Here is a 17656-nt window from a genome sequence, read left to right on the forward strand (position 1 = left end):
GTGTCGCCGGTAGTCTCAGCGAGGTTCCTAGGAGTCTGGTTCGACCGCAAACTGACGTGGCACGCTCATGTTGAGCGTGTTGAAACAAAAATGGCAACTCAAAAGCTAGCCCTGACAAAGCTAGTCAATATGTCGTGGGGCTGCGATCTTATACGGGCGAGGCTGTTATATACGGTGGTTATCCGTAGCGCGATCGTCTTCGGGGCGACTGCGTGGCATACTATAAGTGAGGAACCGGCAGGGCCAGCTAAGAGCCTGATGGGGAGACGGAACGAGTGCCTCCGGGTAGTCTGTGGCGCCCACAAAGCGACGCCGGTTCGCCACCTGGAAGCAGAAGCAGCAATCCCGCCACTAGACCTCTATCTTAGTGCCCGGGCTGCTAAGTTTGAAGAACGGCTACGGCTTAGCGGGAAGAGAAATCTGCTTCGCAGCGCGAGCGCTAAAGCGTCACATATACTCCGGCAGGATAGGCCGGCGAAGAGGAAGCAGGCGTCGCAGCTACTCCGACCGGCAGGGTACACTATGGAGAAGGAGGCCCGGGGCTCCGAGTGGATGAGTGAGGAAAAGGAGGTCCCGGCTTCCCTCCTCGGCCACTGGAGGAAGAGATGGCTCACTGGAGCAGAGCATCACGATCGCCAGCGACGCGCCATCGCTGAGGAACCGGAGGGCCCTTCGATGCAGATACCGAAAGGGGCAAGTATTTCGGCCTGAACCGACTGGAGGCGTCTACGCTGTGCCAGATCAGGACGGAAAAAATAGGACTAGCAGCCTTCTTATTCAAGACAGGGGCTTTTGGCGTGTACTCGCCGCTATGCCGCTGTGGCGACGCCCCTGAGACGGCAGAGCACGTAATCCTCTTTTGCGGGCTGTTGGAAGGACCGAGGGAACGATTACGGGTCGCTATCGCACCACGGCCACTATACTCTCGCAGAGACCTCGCAACGGCAACAGGAGAACCAGTAGTTAGTGGGACTATTGTAAGGTGGCTGCTAGGGACGGGTCGGACAGCTTCAAGGCCCAGATAGCATCGATCTTCTCAGGGGGGACTTTGTTGGTAGGTTGAGAACCAACGTAGTATGGTAGTGGACGTAACGCAGTCGCCAATAGGGCGAACCGACGACGCAGCGTATGTATTTAGTCCAGCCATTAGGGCACGGTTTGACATACGGGAGTACTAGTAGAGGTACCGGGGGCTTCGAGCCTACGGCGTATTTAATAATAAATGTTTATCTGGGATGAGCATTTCAACTCTAGGTAGACGAGGCAGATTTTCTGCTGACACTATCTGCAGGGTATATTTGGAAATTTAATACGTAGTCAGATAACAATGTATCGTGTCGATATTACGTGCGGTGATAGAGGTTCTTTAACCATACCCATCCTGATCTACGAGGACTATGTATGATCGAGATTTCGGCCTCGCATGCAGTCGTTGTGAAACTATCGTCCTATATCAGTGGCTCCTCACTTATCGGTCAATTTTCTAGTGGACATATATATGTACTCAACTAGAGTCTTGTTCGAGCCGAATCTCGAGTATACTGGACTCTCGTATACAAACTGCCTAGGTGGTGGGACTCCGTTTCGATTATGTGCTGCCCATGTCTCTCTGTGCTACTACATCGTTTCCGTCGAATATACGAACGATCTCGTCCATTGTGGGGCCCTTCGTCTTGACGTAGTGGATATACGCGAACATAAGATCGCAGAAGTTCCAGAGCTGTGGAATTTGTCAGTTACAGTACAGGAAAACAAAGGGGTATGGTCTCATTATCCAATGCGTGCACCGAATACGCATTGTGGCGCAAATATCGCACCTCTCGGAAAACGAGGGGAAGGGTATTGCGGCAGTTGTCTACAATAACGTTGTCTGTATAGTAATAACGGCAAGCATATCGCATTCATTGCCCCTTGCTTCGGCGGCGGGGGGCCGACAGATGCTGTGCAAAGGCAGCCAACCCAAATCTCAGGGAAGCCTAGTGTTTCTTGCCTCCAGAGCCCGTTGGCTTAGCCTTGACGTACCAGCACAGAAATCAAAATCAACATTTCCTTCAGCCTTGTAGCGGTATCGGCCAAGACAGACCTTGTCAAGCGGCTAGATTTGCTAACTTGCTGGTCAGATTATCATCGTACGGAATGGGGACGATCGGCACACTGCTTTGCATTCATTTCTTTTTACAGATCCAAGAGCTCTCCGAGCCAGTAGGATCATGTAAACGAGTGACTAATTTTAATTGCCTTTCTTGCCGCGTTATTAATAGCTATCTCTGTCATCTATTCCAATGGTACATACAGCCTTAAAGACAAGATATGGTGTATTCCTCCAGAACTAAAATCAGTAGTACTGCATATCCATTATAATCCCCAACGACTCGAGTAGTTCTAGTCTTCCAGAGCTGGAATATCTTCCATGTCCCGCATCACCTGTGCCCCTAGTTCCCTGCACAAGCTCAATGTCTCACCACACCAGATGCGGATACCCAAATCCAGCTCCGTCATCCGAATCAGAGGAGTCCGACCCACCTACATTTTCGTTACCGTACGGCCCAGCTGCCATACCACCCCAACCGCCTGCGTTTCTCCTCTTCCGCCGTTTCCGGTAGTGACAAGGACAGTATCCAGCCCCGCGCCCCTCCGTCTTGGCTTGTTCCTTGCAGTCTGTTTTCCGGCACGTGTGTTGCTGGCAAAAATATCCCGCCGCCCGCTTTTGGCTGCAGTCTTCGATTTTGCACCGGTGTTCAGAACAGAGACCTATGCCAGGGAACTCGGTGCTGGCTTGGCCTTTGCAGTTGCGCTGGGGTAGTTGTTGTTAGTTAATTAGTCTTGATGAGGTGATTTGTAACTCAAGCAGTCTCATAACGACGGGGGTTTGTATATGAGCTTCGGAGAATTGTGTTGCTCTCGAGGCAGAATAGGGATGAACGGGAGGGTGGGAAGAACACTTACGACTAAACACGTATGTGCCGCACAGAGCTGATCTCTCCCCTTTTTCTCCTGACATGCAAACACCGTGCACGTGTGTTTCTCGCAGAACTGGCCCGTAGTCCAAATCGGATACAAGTTTCCAAATATGGTCGGCGGCTGGCCTGCTGTCTGCTTAGGCTCGACGCAATTGGCGTCGGCGCATTTGTGGAGGTAGCAGGTACGGGCAACACCAAATCTCTGGTGCTGGCAGTGTCTATCGAAGTGACAGCAATGCATTTCACAGTACCTGGAATTGGCCTCCACGCGGCGATCGCAACCCTCGGTGGCGCATTCGGGATGGTTGTCTATTGATGTCAGTTGGTGGATCATAAGCACCCAAAGCGCAACGCGCAGGTCAGTACTCACGTAATTCGCAGTTTTCATGGGTGAAATCGCCCGTCTTGTGGCGCCACCTTCGACAGTCGCGATAAGCACACCTCTGGTGTGTCTCGCAGCGGCCACCAAACCTGTTCTGACCCTCGTTTTCACAATTCTCCTCTCGGAAGAGGGCGCATAGATGGGTTGTACAGCAGTCCCCGGCGTATTTCTGTTTGGTACATGGTTCTGGGTCTTTCGTCTTGCACCTATAATGGCGGAGGTTAGTGAAGGCGTGTTCCGGGATAAGTATAGGTTTGGCTACTTGCGTGTGGTCTTTGCAATACGCACAGTCCTTCTTGTCGAGTCTCTTGGGGCACCCCTTCGTATTGCACGTATGTCTCGCACACGCCTCGGCACCCGGGATTTCCTGTCTTATATCATCGCAGTTCCCGCCAGCGTCCTCTTCTTCACCAGCATACTTGCAGTAATGCTCGAAGCTATAATCTTGGAAATTAACGACCATGATTCCGAGTCCACGACACCCGATGAGGACACCCTATGATGAAGAGTAACGTCCCATTTTGCACAGGCGGTGAAAGAGAAAAGTAATGACTCTGGAGATTACATACCAATGCCTGCGATAGTCCTCGCCGCCGACTTTGTGGACGATGTTAAGGCAACCATCTTTCTTGCACTGCCGGTGTCTCGTGCAGTAGCTCTCCGCCTGGTGGTCTGCCTTGCTTGCTACTGGATTGTCCCCTGGGACGAAGTCTTTGCAGCTTTCATAGTGGCAAGTATGGTACTATGACTCGACGTTAGCCATGATTCTTCTAAATCATTCACGGATTGAGGGGAGGAGGAACACTCCGATGTTACAGCCCAGTTTGCCAAAATTTGCAAAAGGGGCATAAGTGCATCCGGAGAATTGACCCACATCACACCAGTTCTGCTCCCTCTTCGTCTTTTCTCTCGTGCAGTCATCCTCTCCACACTTGTGATCGTTGCAGTACTTTAGCTGCATACCACTCCTCGTCCAGAACGCCCGAACACTCTTGCAGTCCGATGCACTCTCACAGGTATCTGCGGTAATGGTAAGTATTTCCTCCTTGGTCATATCAATGGCAATGTGCGTACGTTCTTTGCAGTATTGGTAATCTTTGTCCGCTCTCTTCCGCATCAGACCACATTTTCGTACGCCATCACTGTAGTCGCAGTATCCATCTGATTTTGTAAGTCAGCTTGAGCTTAAAACAGAAAACCCCACCCCCACAGGTGACGGGAAACAGGAGAAGAAGGTGATACTTACGAGATTCGCAGAACTCCTCCTGGCTGGACTTCTGATTGTCGCAGGGGTACCCACTACCGTCTTTGAATGGACAGCGGTGAGCCGGACAAAACTTCGACATGCCCCAAGGGCGGCCTGGTGTGGCTCCTGCCAATGAGATTTCGTTCCACCGTCTGCAACCGGGGCGCTGGCATTGCCTCCTTTCGTCTATCCATCCCATGCGTCTTGTGAAGTTCGAGTGGCGGAGCCCATCGCGAAATGCTCTCCTCATTTTTCCTGTTGCAGCCCAAACAGGAGCGTTCCTGGCAACTGAAATCGAAGCAGCCTGTGTTACGGAGTTGCATGTACAGTCTTGCCAGTCGAGCAAAGCATAGAGTTGAACGGGGACTAGCGGTTGAAAAGGTCGGTATCAGTGTCATAGTTGGTGATGTAGTACGGTTTTCGAGCTTTGACTCAACTACCATCAGTTTCCATCAAGTAGAAAAGGGACTGTGCCGGGACGGCAGACCATGGGAGTGGCTGTCTTATATGCTTGTTTGTCAAACAATCTATGTGTAATGGAGCACAATGGGGCGTCAAGACTGGAACGCCTTCAGATGATCGGATGAAATCAGACATATGACATCGTTGGCGGACGAAATCTGCTTCGGGAACAATGATTCTGATGTAGACATTCATCCGTGGTGCTCCTTTTCACATCTGAAGGTACCCAGGCATATAGCAGCTGCGTGAAGATTACATCTCACATCCTACTTCCAATATGAATATAGCATGGAGGACCACTTTCTGGAATCAAGCTACCCATATCACCCAGTACTCAACTTGACAGAGTTGTTGTGAAGTGTGCTCAGACGACCGAAACACGATAGGAACTTGTTTTTCCAGCCTGTCTCACCAAAGGCAACTCAGCGAATTATTGTCCCAGTACCTAATACAAGCGCCCAAAGATCCCGGCAAGAAAAACACCACAATTGAATTTGGTGCCTGAACGTCCGCTGGGCGTGGGCATGCTGCTCTTCTGTTTGGACTGGGCTAGCAATCTCAGCAATCCTAGCAATCCCCTGGACATCGCAACAACAACGCGCAACCATGGCAATAATGATACGAACTGGAGGCCCCAAACCCCGTCTGACTCACAAGGCAACGGCTGTCTGCAGACGGGCTTTGCCCGTAGGGCGGACCAGCCGGGTTTGTGTTCCGATGAAGTTTGCCCGACGTGACTCTGCCTGTAAATCGTCATCCACTTTGCGGCCTATGATGTATTGTTTTTATGTCGGCACTTGGACGCTTCAGCAATATGCTGAAGCATCACAGCAATCGATTGGGGGGCGGACCTGGTTTCGAGAATAGACGAGCCATAACGCCGTCACTTATAAGGGGCTGCATTATTTCAGCTCCACGACTTCATTGCACGTTGAGAAACACGCGTACAGTCTTGGAAGACCTCCATCTTCTCCAACGCCTCAATAGCATTTAGACCATGAGTGTGTTTGGCAAAATATATTTCGTTCCATTTGTACTAGCCAATCAGATATAGGGGTATCAGTGTTCAATGCATAAACTCGCGACACCTTCTGCGCCAGTTAATTCCGCTTTCTTCAGACCTTTCCACTAGCATCCACCCATTCAAGGAACACCAGTAGCTGGTCGCGACCTTGACAAGGAACCATGGAAATGACCTCGTCCACAAGTGTGACTATTCAACATTATTCAGATGAGTGCCTAGGTACGCTTAATTGCTGCCGTGCTGCTGCGAGGCGGCCAATGCTTGCTCCAACTCCATTGCTTGCTTGAGTTGACCAAGAATCGCAGCATCCTCTGCGCTCACATCGTCGGCGCTGGCAATGCCATTATGTTGCTGTTGTTCCACTCCGTTATCTATTGGAGCCGTCGTAAAAGCGTCAGATTGCTCCTGATGTTGGGTTTGATGTTGCTGATGCTGCTGATTCTGCTGCTGATGATGATGATGTGACTGGTGAGGTTGTTCGTGCTGTCGTTGTTGTTGAGTTTGTGGTTGTTGCGGCGGTGAGGGGTGCTGCTGTGTTTGTGGCTGCGCTTGGGGTTGGGGAGGATGTTGAGCACGTGAGAAATTAGGAAGTTGTACGGGTTGTGCTGTTGGAATGACGGGCGCCTGCATCGGCGGTCGTTGCGGATGTGCCATCGGCGTCCCAGGATGCGAACCATGACGTGGTGGTGGTTGGCCAGGCGTTGCACTTCTTGGGGCAGGCATTACGCCGTTGGGTCGTGGATGATCCTGGAGGCCATTCGCAAGAATATTTATACCTTCCACATGCGATTGCTGTTCATGCGACTCTTGCCTGGCCCGTTTTTCGGCCTCTCTCTTGGCTGCTTGACCCGGTGCTCTCGTTTTTAACTCGCCGGTAACGCCCTGAAAATAAACGGGCATCTCGGAATTAGCCTTGAGGAAGAAAAGTTTCAGATTTCGTGCTTTGTCCTTCAGCTGCACTTGACTGCGGCCTGCAAGGACATTGCTGATGGTTCCGTTGGTTCCGAACAACCCGAGAATTTGTGACCAGTGTGGGCCTTTAACAATATCAAGACCCTGCATAAGAGCTGCTTCTTCTTCGGCACTCCATGGTCGCCTTGTCGACTGGCTGCCGGTTTGACGGGTTTGTTGAGTATTTCTCTGTGCATGTTTCTGTCTCGCTCGTTCATAGAGCTCGGAAGTTGTCGCCGTCTGATTCGGAGGTAGTCCCCCCTGGTTGAGCACCCCGTTTTGATAGGAAGATTGCATATTTGCTGTTGGCTGCTGAGGATATTGATGATAATGTGGGTGGGCATGTGTTTGTTGCTGTTGCGGTTGATAAGGCTGCTCTTGACCAACCGCAGATTGGGCTAGATATGATGAGTATTTGTAGGTACGGATTCGAGTTGAATGAAAACTCACCAGTTGCTTGAGGAGCCGTAGTAGGGTAATACTGGTTTTGGTGGATGCTCTGTAAAGCTCGACGTGTAGTCTCTGATGCACGATCTACAGTAGAGCTCAGCGCTGAAGGGAGCTCTTGAACTTCGTGAGCGGTCTGGGCATCCCTCAAATGAGCAACAATTTCATCCATATTGTTCTCGTTGTCGTTCCTGGTTGATTCAAGGGCACGCTGGGCAGATTCGGCAACAACAGCAGCTAAATCGAAGTCGTCGAAGCCATCCATACTAAAGCCAGTATCTTCTTGTGGCTGGGTGTTTTCACCTTCAGGATTGTCAGCTGCAGGTGCCGGGCTAGTCTGGCCAGTGGCGATCCGTTCGATAATATCTCTACTCGTATCGAGGTAGGTGTTGAGGCTGTCAAGAAAAGACACATAGGTGTTTTCTTCTGCAAGAATCTTGCGAGCTTCAGGCTGCCTTGCCCCGTTCAGGAGAATAATCTTTTGCGATCTTGCAACATCGAGAAATTGGATTTCAGCCGCCGTTGGACTCAGGTTGGGGTGGTGTGACTTTAGTTGGTCTTCAAGCCCGGCGGGAAAGATGTCGTCAAGCAGTTGATCTATAGATGTCTCTGGGTCGGTCTCCAGAGAAGTGACAAATATTTGAGTCTTGAGTTGCGTCCACAAATCTGCCACATCCGAGGGCATTGGCTGATCCTTCGCAACGAACACACTCAGAAAGTAACTGTCAAGTTCAGGCCATCCCAACTCGTGAGCACCAAACATACTAGCACATGCTGTCGCCAGATTGGCCATTCGGATGATTTCTCGGTCTTCTGATCCGGTGATCCCCAGGTGGTCGGCGTTCAAGAGCGGGAAAGCGCTAGAGAAGTGGTTTCGGAGCATGTCAAACCACGACTTGAGGCCCTTATACTCTTGCGTGACAGCAGTCTCCTCCTCGTTCAAATTACTGATCGTATCCTCGATTGGCTGCTCACACAATGCCTTGATAATTTCGACAGCTGCCTTGCCCAGAGCCGGCAAAGAAAGTGTTCGGCGTGTGTACCCTACTGGATTACTCCAAATAGTACTCCGCCCAAGCTGAACTGATTGCGTCGTTTCGATGGACGGTATCTCATCCGCTCCTTCGCCTGGTATATGTTCGTCGGATAACCCATTTGATAGGCCGTTAGGCACTTGACTTAGACTTTCCATGATACCCTCGAGAATATCGTGGTTATCTAAGTTCATCGGGGCAGACTCTGCTTCTTGAATGAGACGAGTGATCTCGTCCAAATCAATGCCACCGTCGGTCTTGATTCGTTTCTCGTCTCTCGTCTCTTCCATGGCTTCGAGTGGCGACCGTGACCGCTTGACGAGTATTTTTGAGGCAGGGGCTTCTACGGCAGGTGGCGGTGTTTCGTGCTTGACCACAGGACCTGTTCATTGAGTGGTGGCATCAGCATCAGGCACGAATTAGCAGTGGGCGCATTTGCGATGGCCCAGGACAGCAATTGCTTCCCGAACTCTCTCCTCCACGGTACTGACACCGGGGGTTGGAACCCAGCCAGTAGCCTGGAAACTCAGCAGCTGAAGAAGAGTTGGGCATGCCAATGACTGATTCCCAGGTTCAAACGTCGCTTCAGATGCAAGTGGAAGACGTACTGGTTGACTGCTCGGAGCTTACCGCAGCAGCAGCGGCCGCCGCCGCAACGGCAGCTGCGATGTCATCCATGTCGCATATATAATTGGTTCTCCCACAGCGTCAATTGCGACGAGAAGAGCCTCGGGGGCGCGCAGGGCGGCGGCTACGATCGAACTGGCGGCAATGACGAAGGTGGTAGAGGTCGGGGAAAATTTAGTCTCAGCCGCCGACGATGCCCTTATTTCTTGCCCCAAAAAAACTTCGGTACTGATACACAATTGTTTGCATCGAACTTTCAAGAAGAAAAACTTCCCATGTACTGTGTCAAGCAGAAGACTCTGTAATCGATACCTGGAGTCTGTCAAAGTCCGTCTATGTCAGATTATTTTCAACTGCGTTCTCAATTGCTGGCGTGCGCCTGCTCAGTGCTTCAGGGTAACCTTACAGACTTGATTTTCCCTCTGTCTACGGAAGTCGCAAGCTCTGAGTATTTTCATATCTTATCGTCGCTAGCCAAGCTCTGACCAGGAGGCGCTAGATCCACTTGCCGCGCCCGCCATGTGCTCAGCGGCTCTGCTCTGTGACCATGATTTTTGAGGATCAATTGATGGGATGACATATACCAAGCTTTCAACTGTAATTCTGATCAATTAGCTACTACGTTGCTAATGCAGTCGGACATGCATAGTGATACTGATGGGCAACAATGCCCAGGCCGTTTTTATGGCACCACTTGGGGTTTCCTCCAGTCCATCCCACCCCATCTCTTGCTTCGTCATAAGAATTTGCCCAGGTGTCAATTCAAAGTCTTAGGGAGGAATTGATAACAATTTCAAGCTTTCGTAACTACAACTTCTGGGGGGTTGATTTATTGGCGGTCTGTAACACCAATCGGCATGAAAGGAAATCTCTCCCCGGACGAATAATGCTGCATATGCATTCAGTCTCTGATCGCTCGCTGTGAGCTGTCCCGAATGACATTTGGCTCTCCACAAGACGGGGTTCGAATGCTTCAATTGACATCTACAAAAAGCTCGAGACCTTTGTGTGGAATTTTTTGGTGAAATTGAGTTGCAGCTAACTTTGCCTTGATGTAGAATCTCCTCGGTTCTTAGCATGAAAGTTGAATACTCAATGGCACGGCACCCAACAAACTCCAGCAACAATGCCAAAGGGGGTGCGGCATATGGAGGTGGGGTAAGCTGTCGTTACCCATCTCCCCGGACCCCATACTCAACACAACGCGATACGTACGAGCATCTCCTTCCCTACTCGAGGATTTACATATTTCACTTGTACAGACGCGGGATTTTTCAATAGCACGGCTCGGGATCCATCTGGGCAAAAGGAGGCCCGATTGCTGCGGCATCGAAGGTAAGTGCGTCAATATTGAATGCGACTTGGCACTTGCGGAGCTCAACCATCCAATCTGGAGGAAGAACGGTGCTCAACGACGAACAATCCTCAAGGACGAACGGAACTAGGAATAGTCACGCAGGCATTACGGCACCGTTGCCGGAGCGCTCAACCCCCGGGTGGTTTTTTTATGCTTTGACAAAGTTTGCAACGTAAGTGACTGGAATAAAACTGAGGCGTTTTGGTCCATAATGCGGGGGAGCGGAGGTGTAAGTGCGCCAGGATGATGCACGATAGTGGCAATTCGCGGAGTCACTAGCATGGATGTAGACTGGGAGACCCAGAATTGACCAAGTGGTTTACTATGGGGTTGCTATAACTGCATGGGTTGGCAGGATGGGGCTTCAATACACGAAAGCTGATTTGTTGCTTCTTGCAGCGACGCGACCTGGGGCAAGGTCGATGATGCCGCTCCTCCAGTCCTCCAAACACAACGCTCGAATAGCCCAATCCGAGTTCTTGGCCATCCACCCGGGGATCCGCGTGCGATCGCATACGGCAGATCTGGCTGGCTGGATGTCTCCTTGTCTCCATTGCGTGAAACAATAGTTACTCGTAACGAGAACAGGCGCGGCCGCATTCCCTCGGCAACCTGTTTGTGCATGCCATTGACAGGAACTACCTTGCTGACTTCACAGCTCCCCTTATTACCCCGCCCTGTGTATTAAAGTCGTGTGCCTCCCCATCGCCGCATTCTGCTGGCCTCCGTCTCCCATCTTGCTATATTTCTTCTCTCCTCTCCTCTAATACTGTGTTGTTGAACCATCGCACGGTTTTACATATTCCTTGATACCCCCATTCCGAGAGAAGAACGGTCAAAAAGATGGCTTTGACAACAGAGCTCAAGACGCCAATCACTGGCCCTTTCCAACAACCCATCGGCTTGTATGTGCAATCGCGTTCAAGTTTGGCAGTAAACATGACCTATGACCCGCCAGCTAACCCCATTTCCCTCTGCAGGTTCATCAACAATGAGTGGGTTGAGAGTATCGATAAGAAGACCATCGAGGTCATCAATCCTACGACCGAAGAGGTTATCTGCTCCGTTGCGGAAGCCACCGAAAAGGATGTCGATATCGCAGTTGCCGCCGCCCGCAAGGCTTTCGAGGGCGAGTGGAGAACGACTACCCCCCAACAGCGCGGCATTTACATGTTCAAGCTTACTGAGCTTGTTGAAAAGAACAAGGAGCTGTTGGCTGCTGTCGAGTCGCTTGACAACGGAAAATCTATTAGCATGGCGAGAGGCGACGTTGGTGCCGTCATTGGCTGCCTGAGATATTATGCTGGCTGGGCCGACAAGATCGAAGGCAAGACGATTGACATCAACCCTGAAACCTTCACATATACCAGACACGAGCCGGTAAGCAATTGTCATCCATACGGCGTTTCGCGAAAATATGAAGAAGCTGATGAACATCTTTTAGATTGGTGTCTGCGCGCAGATCATTCCCTGGAACTTTCCTCTCCTTATGCTGGCCTGGAAGATCGCCCCTGCGCTTGCAACGGGCAATACAGTTGTTCTCAAGACCGCCGAGCAAACCCCGCTCTCGGGTCTCGTGTTTGCCAACTTGATCAAGGAGGCAGGTTTCCCTGCTGGTGTTTTGAACATCATCTCTGGTCTGGGTAGAGTTGCTGGCGCTGCCCTGTCTTCGCACATGGATGTTGATAAGATTGCTTTCACCGGTTCCACTCCGGTTGGCCGTACTATCATGAAGGCGGCTGCTGCGTCGAACTTGAAGAAGGTGACTCTTGAACTTGGTGGTAAGTCCCCCAATGTCGTCTTCGACGACGCCGATATTGAGCAGGCCATATCATGGGTCAACTTTGGTATCTACTTCAACCACGGACAATGCTGCTGTGCTGGTTCGCGCATCTATGTGCAAGAAGGCATCTACGATAAATTTGTTGAGGCCTTCAAGAAGCGAGCACAGGCCAACTCCGTGGGTGACCCCTTCGATGAGAACACCTTCCAGGGTCCTCAAGTAAGCCAGCTCCAATACGACCGAATAATGGGTTACATCGACGAGGGCAAGAAAGAGGGTGCCAAGCTCGAGACTGGCGGCGGAAGGCACGGTGACAAGGGCTACTTCATCCAGCCCACCATCTTCAGCGACGTGACGCACGACATGAAGATTATGCAAGAGGAGATCTTCGGCCCGGTATGCACAATCGCCAAGTTCAGCACGGAAGAGGAAGTCATCCACTTGGGCAACAACAGCTCGTACGGATTGGCAGCAGCAGTCCACACCCAGGACCTCAACACGGCCATCCGGGTTAGCAACGCACTCCGGGCTGGCACGGTTTGGGTGAACTCATACAATTTACTCAGTCACCAAATGCCGTTTGGTGGGTATAAGGAGTCGGGTATTGGCCGCGAACTCGGTGAGGCAGCACTGGCGAATTACACTCAGAACAAGTCGGTATCGATACGGCTGGGTGGTGCCGTGTTTTAAGCGGATTATTTGAAAAAAAAAATTGACGAAAGGGGATGTTGAGACATACTGAGCCTAAGGAAACGGAAGGGTATGATGAACGAAACGATCAAGGAAGACTGATCCGTGTATACAACTACACCAAGCTTGCAAGCTTGGCTAACTGGAACCTTACTGATACCAAATGACATGAGAATGATACCGCTTGTCCAACGTGTCGTTCAGCTCCCTTTCAGTGCGGTGGATCATGCGGTGGATCGCCTGGTCCTACATGAGCGATATAGTTACTAACATGGAAGAGTTTTCCAACAGCGAGCCAACACTATCAACTCACCAGCGTATGTTGTGACCGCCCGGTTAGCTCAATCGGTAGAGCGTGAGACTCTTAATCTCAAGGCTGCGGGTTCGACCCCCGCATTGGGCTCAATTCCTGATGCATTTCTGATGATAGAAATAAGCCGAACTAGACTTTTGTCCTTTCGTAATCTTATTTTCAACCACGGCTGGTTGACGCGCTCTTTTGCTCCCATGTCCTATGTTTGCTTGGAACACAGCTGACAATATGCAGCAATGCTCGGACGAAGGGTTGTGCTATCTGGCAGCATGGAGAATCCTAACCGCATTGACCACCTTTTTGCATGCACCCCCATTTTGCAGGGAATTTCTACGCCTCAACAACACGACATCTCTCAATTTACCTCGCAATTTCTCCCTATCTACGTACAAAATGGCTAATCCAGTGGAGAATAGTCTGGACGATTTTGAGCAGCGAATCTAACGCGCTAAAGAGCTTGTCCGTCAGGGCTCTTCCCAGGCCGTAGCAGCTCGTCGGTACGGTATCAAGGGGACTACACTGTCCTACCGTATTCGTCACGGTAATTCGCATCGCGACGCGGCCTCCAGGCAACAAAAGTTGACTCCAGAGCAAGAGGAGGTTATCGTGAACTGGATACTACACGAAGAAGTGTGTGGACGGGCTCCTAGCAAGCGTTATGTGGCCGACTTCGCTGCCGAAATCCTCCTTGCTGTGACGAGGCAGAGGCACTGCAAGTTCGAATCAGGGTTGCGACATCAGTCTATCTCTGTTGACGAATACTAAACTGAAGAAGAGAGAGAAAGAGATCTAAGTGCAAGTGCCCTTTCCTACATTATAAGGAAAAGGGCAGCGCGTACAGGTGGGACACCCATACTAGGGTGTCCCTGTGTTCGTCCAGGGGCCCAGGGGCCAGGCATCGTGACCGGCGTCACACTTGCTCAAGGGGATAACAATACACTCGGCCAACACTGGGTGGATCACTTCGTTAGCCGCCATCCACGGATACGTACCAAAATTGGGCGCGTCGTAGATGCTAGCCGAGTTAGAGCGTCCGATTCGAACAAGATCCGAGACTTCTACACCCTCCTCGAACGCTTACGTACGAAGTATCGTATCAAACCCGACAACGAGTATAATATGGATGAGACAGGTGTCCAAGAGGGGGAATCTGGGCATGGTACGGTTATTGGGACGTCTAATTCACGCCGGGTACGCGTATCAAAGTCGGACGCTTCGTCGTGGTGCTCCTGGTTAGAGTACATTTCGCATACCCAACGGGGTACACCTGTCTGCGTATTTTCCGGCAAGAGAGTCCAAGCACAGTGGTTCCCAGACCAAAATATCCCTGAGTGGGAATACACCGCGAAGAGTAAGGGCTGGAGTAATAAAGTTATCGCAAATAGGTGGTTAGATCAGGTTTTTCTCCCCGAGACGAAGCCTAGGGGTACCGAATGGCGACTCCTTATCCTCGACGGCCACCAGACACATGTTCATGCCGAATTTATGTGGAAAGCCTACTCGAATAGAGTCGCCGTGCTGTATTTACCCTCACACTGCAGTGACGATCTCCAGCCGTGCGATGTCGGGCCGTTCTCACCTTTGAAGACCTACTACCGCCAAGAGCTCAGGGCTTACGCTTCCTACAAGGCTACAGCCCCAGTTTACAAGCAACGTATGCTAGAAGCATATCTACGTGCCTCGGAGAGAGCCTTTACTACGGAAAATATTAAATCTGGCTGGCGGAAGACTGGTATATGGCCCCTAGGCTCCGAAGGACTAGTCGACGTATCTTGTGATCCTCCGGAGCCTCATACACCAGATCCTCCGCCTCATATATCACCACCTTTAGTTGCTTTTACTCCTCAGAAAGCGCAGTAACTATTTAGCCAACTACAGTCGATAGAGAAAGCCGAGGGCGGGGTATCTCGTAAGATTCGTACCCTAGTAAGCAAGGCGGGTGTAACGAAACCTCTAATAGTCTAGCTGCGTAAACCACTAAAGAGTCTGTAAGGGTTTGTGCTAGTAAGTAAGTCCTGCTGCGGAGTCCTCAAGCAATAATATCGGGGTTTGACGTATGGAGTATAGGGCTCTGGGTAACTGAAGTATTCAAGTAAGGTAACTGGGAATAGAGTCGTGAAGGCAGTTTGCCTCACCAATGGGTTAGATTGATGCTTAGATTGATCACTGAAGTAGAGACTGTCTATCTATGAAATGCCTGGGAGTCCTGTCCCTTATATATCCGTCTCTCCTTCACTGATCCCCACTTGGATATGTTTTCTGCCAACATATCCTGTTGGTTGGATATGTAGTTGACCAACATATCCACCCCTGTAGGTCACGTGACCTGTCGGTCTTTTCCTTTCTCCGATGCGGGGTCCCGTGACACTAGCGTCTGTATCCACCTGGCCTGCCAACGGGCCTGTAATGTTGGTCTAGGGCCAACGGTTCGTAACAGCGGGCAAGGCCCTTACACTCCAGGCCGCCGAGAATGCCAAATTACGTATCGAAAACGAGCAACTATATAAATAACTCGATAAATACGCTCCAGATATACGCCAGCCCGTCGAGCCAGACCCGAATAAAGTATTCGTTAACTTATCAGCGATCCGAACAGCCCAGGACAAGCGAAATAAGCGAATACGGCCTATTTTACCGGATAAGCAGTTAGAAACTGATACTTTTCTCGAAGGAAGTGTCCCTCCTAAAAGAGGGCTCGAAAGAATATATCTAAGTCTTCGGACACTTAAATTAAGTATGTTCTGTATATAAATAATATGGACGAAGTATTTAGGTTGATTCAGTTAGACCCTGCAAAATGGAGGTGCATGCAAAAAGGTAGTCAATGCGGTTAGAGGAATACGATGGCCATCCACGAGTATCAGAGGGTGGTTTGAATGGAGAATCCTGGTTGTTGTTGAAAGCATGGGCTGATAGTGGGGCCATCACTAAATCTCTGGGCTAATCCGGCTCGGTGGTGCGGACGAAGGGGAAGTTGGAAGGCCGAGGCTGTCAAGAACGACGTTGTTCCGCTCAGGCGGATTCTGGGGTATGCACTTTGTGAACCCTATTCCTCGACATCGGGTTGACATCAGACCTTTGACAAGTGGACGTGGAGAAAAATTCGATTTGTATCACATGATGCGGGGTTCCTCCTTGCGAATCGCTGAGTAATTTTGTCATTCCGAGCGCGCTTCTTTTGGGTCGCAAAAGTTAATCTTCTAGGTGGGAGCGGCTTTAGCACCGCGATGTTTTCATCAGTCAGCTTCCATTTCGGCTGACGATCAAGGACACAAAAAAAGCCAGATAATGCCGGACTGTAACATATTTCGAACGTCAACACGGGGTGCGGGGTGTTATTCCAGCGGTCAAGCTCACTTAGAGAGCAAAGCAGATGGCGAGACTCGCTGCACAATCGATAGGTGACGGACCCGGAATGTAAGTACTTGACTGCCACGTTATAGCCCTTACCGTTACGTTGATCCAATAAAAAAAAGAGAAAAAAAGTCGAGCCCAGAATCTGGCGAATTGAGCTGGCGCTCGATTTCGAATTCAAGTTTCGGTCATCGCGAGTCGTGCGCATACTATCGACACGGAGGTATGGATTCTGGAGATTTCGCCGGTCCATCGTTTGGCCCTCAGGTTGTGTTCGTCGAGGTCTCCAACGTTGAAGCAGTGGCGCTTTGGCTTGCAAAAACAGGTGTCGCTAGTCCAGGTTGGCCGCGGTTTGGATATTTCGAGGGCGCTATGTATCCGTACTTCAGTACAATACTGATTGCGCTCCCGAGAGACGATGGAGCTGGCTAACGAGGATGTGAAGAGTCCTCTGTCTTTGCGCCAGGTTAGGCGGCAACCGTGAGCAAGAAACCAGCCGGACGAGGAGGCCTCATATGGATCGTTACAACCATGACCAGCTGAGGAAGGAATGCTTCGCCGTCTGGTTCTTCTGAATTTGGGGGCCAGGGATATTCAGCCTCGCCTTGAGGTCGAAATGAGCGACGGAGCAACAGATTATGACTGCTGTGGCGGCACTACCCTGTGATGAACCAGGGGAAGGTGCGCTAGCCACTTTGAGCAAGGCCACAGATAACATGATAGATCGAGCATGAGGCCATTGCTGACTGTGCTATTTCCAGTTCCTTGGCAGTGAGCTTAGTTCTTCCTTTGTTCATTTATCCAACTACTCAACGTTAGAGAGCGTCCACTTACACCAACTTCCCAAAGTTGGCCGAGACGAAAATATTATGCAGACCTGCCAAATGCGTCCTACGCGTCTTTCTCCACACTCCACGCCGCCAGCAGATAGTTCTCTTTACTTAGTCTTAATGCAAGGTACGAATCTACAACAACGATAGTATTGTTCGACCAAGTCAATTTCAGCCTCAAGTGACCTGCTTTTGA

General features: G+C 50.7%; 5 protein-coding genes and 1 non-coding gene across 6 annotated transcripts; 2 read left to right on the forward strand and 4 right to left on the reverse strand.

Annotated features, from left to right (window-relative positions):
- Positions 1 to 2336: 2336 nt before the first annotated feature.
- BCR38DRAFT_443842 (uncharacterized protein) lies at positions 2337 to 3441 on the reverse strand. Its single transcript, XM_040860905.1, has 3 exons — positions 3331 to 3441; positions 2947 to 3269; positions 2337 to 2794 (listed from the first exon to the last, which is right to left on the reverse strand). The coding sequence occupies exons 2-3, from the start codon at positions 3199 to 3201 to the stop codon at positions 2459 to 2461; spliced, it is 591 nt and encodes a 196-aa protein (XP_040712508.1). The 5' UTR covers positions 3202 to 3269; positions 3331 to 3441; the 3' UTR covers positions 2337 to 2458.
- Positions 3442 to 3707: 266 nt separating this feature from the next.
- Positions 3708 to 4314, reverse strand: BCR38DRAFT_443843 (uncharacterized protein). The gene is made up of 2 exons (XM_040860906.1): positions 4217 to 4314; positions 3708 to 4084 (listed from the first exon to the last, which is right to left on the reverse strand). The coding sequence occupies exons 1-2, from the start codon at positions 4301 to 4303 to the stop codon at positions 3839 to 3841; spliced, it is 333 nt and encodes a 110-aa protein (XP_040712509.1). The 5' UTR covers positions 4304 to 4314; the 3' UTR covers positions 3708 to 3838.
- A 1985-nt stretch (positions 4315 to 6299) lies between these two features.
- On the reverse strand, positions 6300 to 9184 carry BCR38DRAFT_412279 (telomere repeat binding factor-domain-containing protein; the record flags this gene model as incomplete). The annotated part of the gene is made up of 4 exons (XM_040858671.1): positions 6300 to 7423; positions 7476 to 8888; positions 8998 to 9066; positions 9115 to 9184. 4 exons carry the CDS (start codon positions 9182 to 9184, stop codon positions 6300 to 6302), a joined length of 2676 nt encoding a protein of 891 aa, XP_040712510.1.
- A 2149-nt stretch (positions 9185 to 11333) lies between these two features.
- BCR38DRAFT_350514 (aldehyde dehydrogenase) lies at positions 11334 to 12963 on the forward strand (the record flags this gene model as incomplete). Its single annotated transcript, XM_040856568.1, has 3 exons — positions 11334 to 11395; positions 11471 to 11870; positions 11935 to 12963. The coding sequence occupies 3 exons, from the start codon at positions 11334 to 11336 to the stop codon at positions 12961 to 12963; spliced, it is 1491 nt and encodes a 496-aa protein (XP_040712511.1).
- A 330-nt stretch (positions 12964 to 13293) lies between these two features.
- Positions 13294 to 13366, forward strand: BCR38DRAFT_t277. The gene has a single exon. It is a non-coding gene; the product is annotated as a tRNA-Lys (tRNA).
- Positions 13367 to 16264: 2898 nt separating this feature from the next.
- Positions 16265 to 17018, reverse strand: BCR38DRAFT_53212 (uncharacterized protein). The gene has a single exon (XM_040865447.1). It carries the CDS (start codon positions 16881 to 16883, stop codon positions 16347 to 16349), a length of 537 nt encoding a protein of 178 aa, XP_040712512.1. The 5' UTR covers positions 16884 to 17018; the 3' UTR covers positions 16265 to 16346.
- Between the last annotated feature and the right edge of the window lie 638 nt (positions 17019 to 17656).

This window comes from Pseudomassariella vexata (genome assembly GCF_002105095.1).
Source record: "Pseudomassariella vexata strain CBS 129021 chromosome Unknown BCR38scaffold_12, whole genome shotgun sequence".
In the NCBI taxonomy this organism is placed as follows: domain Eukaryota; kingdom Fungi; phylum Ascomycota; class Sordariomycetes; order Amphisphaeriales; family Pseudomassariaceae; genus Pseudomassariella; species Pseudomassariella vexata.